Source organism: Triticum aestivum, chromosome 5D, assembly GCF_018294505.1.
Source record: "Triticum aestivum cultivar Chinese Spring chromosome 5D, IWGSC CS RefSeq v2.1, whole genome shotgun sequence".
Lineage (NCBI taxonomy): Eukaryota > Viridiplantae > Streptophyta > Magnoliopsida > Poales > Poaceae > Triticum > Triticum aestivum.
The window spans coordinates 251,903,728-251,905,772 of record NC_057808.1 but is presented as its reverse complement, the minus strand read 5'-3'; the positions used below and the strand labels follow the sequence as shown (position 1 = coordinate 251,905,772).

General features: G+C 47.4%; 1 protein-coding gene across 1 annotated transcript; it reads left to right on the top strand.

Moving 5' to 3' along the window:
• The first annotated feature begins 674 nt into the window (after positions 1-674).
• LOC123124626 (protein FLOWERING LOCUS T-like) lies at positions 675-1,830 on the top strand. Its single transcript, XM_044545210.1, has 4 exons — positions 675-900; positions 1,022-1,083; positions 1,241-1,281; positions 1,467-1,830. The coding sequence occupies exons 1-4, from the start codon at positions 694-696 to the stop codon at positions 1,691-1,693; spliced, it is 537 nt and encodes a 178-aa protein (XP_044401145.1). The 5' UTR covers positions 675-693; the 3' UTR covers positions 1,694-1,830.
• Positions 1,831-2,045: the final 215 nt, after the last annotated feature.

Genomic DNA, 2,045 nt, shown 5'->3' with positions numbered 1-2,045 from the left:
GGAAAATAGTGCAGGGGTACAGAAGAACATACCTGGATGATACTTGAAAAAGGAATATATGGGGATATAAACTTTGTTGCTTTCGTAATTCACTTGTTGAACTCATGTTCTTCTCAACAAGTACACCACCATATCTGCTTTGGCCTTTTGCCTCCGCATCAACTTTACGTGAAGAATCCAATACGATGACTGGATTCACCTAGCTAGCTAGTAATAAGAGAGAAAAGAGAGAAAGCAGAAGGGAAAACAATGGTGTCCCGGCTATTGCTGCTGGGGTATCGATCGTGCCTGAAAACTAAGTAAGTATATAGTTACCTGTGAGTTGTCATCACATTGGGGTCAAAGAGCTTTCTAAGGCGTCAGCACTTCCTTTCTCCGTCTCCCTGTTACTTGTACATTGCATCCGTAACTGGATTTGGCATGGTAACCTCAAGATTTTATTCACTCCGAAATGGTCTCTCCACTTGGTATATGTCTATGCCCAGAGGATTAAGATGGATCTTTAAAGAAAGTTTATATTCCAATGCAAGGAATCGATCGTATCGTATCCACTTCAAGCACATAAATACGTAGCTCACCAATGCAAACTCTCACTGCCATGCACATTTGAGCTTAATTAGTTAGCTAGCCTTTATTTTCCTTGCGGGAACATCAGCTAGCTAGCTGGTGACAAGTCTTCCGATCGAGCCGACGATGAGCACGTCGAGGAATCCGCTGGTCGTCGGGAACATCGTCGGAGAAATCATCGACCCCTTTGATGCTTCGGCGGTGCTGAGGCTGTTCTATAACAACCGCGAGATGACCAGTGGGTCTGGGCTGAGGCCGTCGCAGGTGGCCAGGGAGCCGACCGTCCAGATAACCGGCTCCCGGGGGCGCAATGAAACATCACTATACACGCTGGTGAGTCACCGGCAAACTGCATCAATCGATGCTTATCGTCCTTTTCGGAAGAAAAAGAAACTGTTGTCGTCGTTGCTGCTCCTTCTCATGCACGTATGTTACTGCCATGTTCTGTTACTAGGTGATGGTGGATCCTGATGCACCTAGTCCAAGCAACCCTTCCAAAAGGGAGTACCTCCATTGGTACGTGCTAAGCTCGAGCTAATCATTAATCAACCATTCACTTTTTTCATGTCAACCCTAATTTCTTGTATCTGAGTTTCAAAAAATATATTTCTTGTATCAGTTGATGCATCATCATACTCCTAACACAAATACGCCTTTTTTATTTGCTGTGCAGGTTAGTGATGGACATACCCGAAGGAGGTGATGTCAGTCATGGTAAGCGAGCGACTTGGCAGAAATTAATATGGACAAGTTCCATGCATGCACTAACCAGCTGCTGCCACGTTCACTAAGAGGATTGAACATGCATGCATGTGGATTTCGCATTGGACTATTGTAGTACTATATGTTTAATCATGTGTGTTAAGTTTTCTTATTACTCCGCCGATCAAACGTGTCAGGAACTGAGGTGGTGGCGTACGAGAGCCCGCAGCCCAAGGCGGGGATCCACCGCCTGGCGTTCATCGTGTTCCGGCAGACGGTGAGGCAGGTGATCTACGCGCCGGGGTGGCGCCCCAACTTCAACACCAGGGATTTCGCGGCGTGCTACTGCCTTGGCGCGCCGGTCGCCGCCGCCTACTTCAACTGCCAGAGGGAGGGCGGCTGCGGTGGCCGGAGGTGCAGCTGAAGTTCACGGCGACAAGGCTGTCCGGCCGTCGTCCATCATCGACAACAGGACCCGGTCTGACCTAATTATTGAAGGATATGACATACACATGCACAACGTAGTATAAGTATGCATGCAGACATGCATGCCGTGCATTGTGAGAGAGCGTGCGATTGCCAAGATAGAATATGGTGTATGTATTTGTATCTGTGTGTTTTATTGAGCTTATTAACATGACAAGTACTAAGAAGTACTAATATCTCTAATATTTGCGGTACACTGAGGTGATCTTGCTCACATGTTCGGTATATCTCCTTGCACGCGAAAAGGTGTTCCATATAAGAGCATCTCCAGCCGTTCGGCCCCCAGGGCG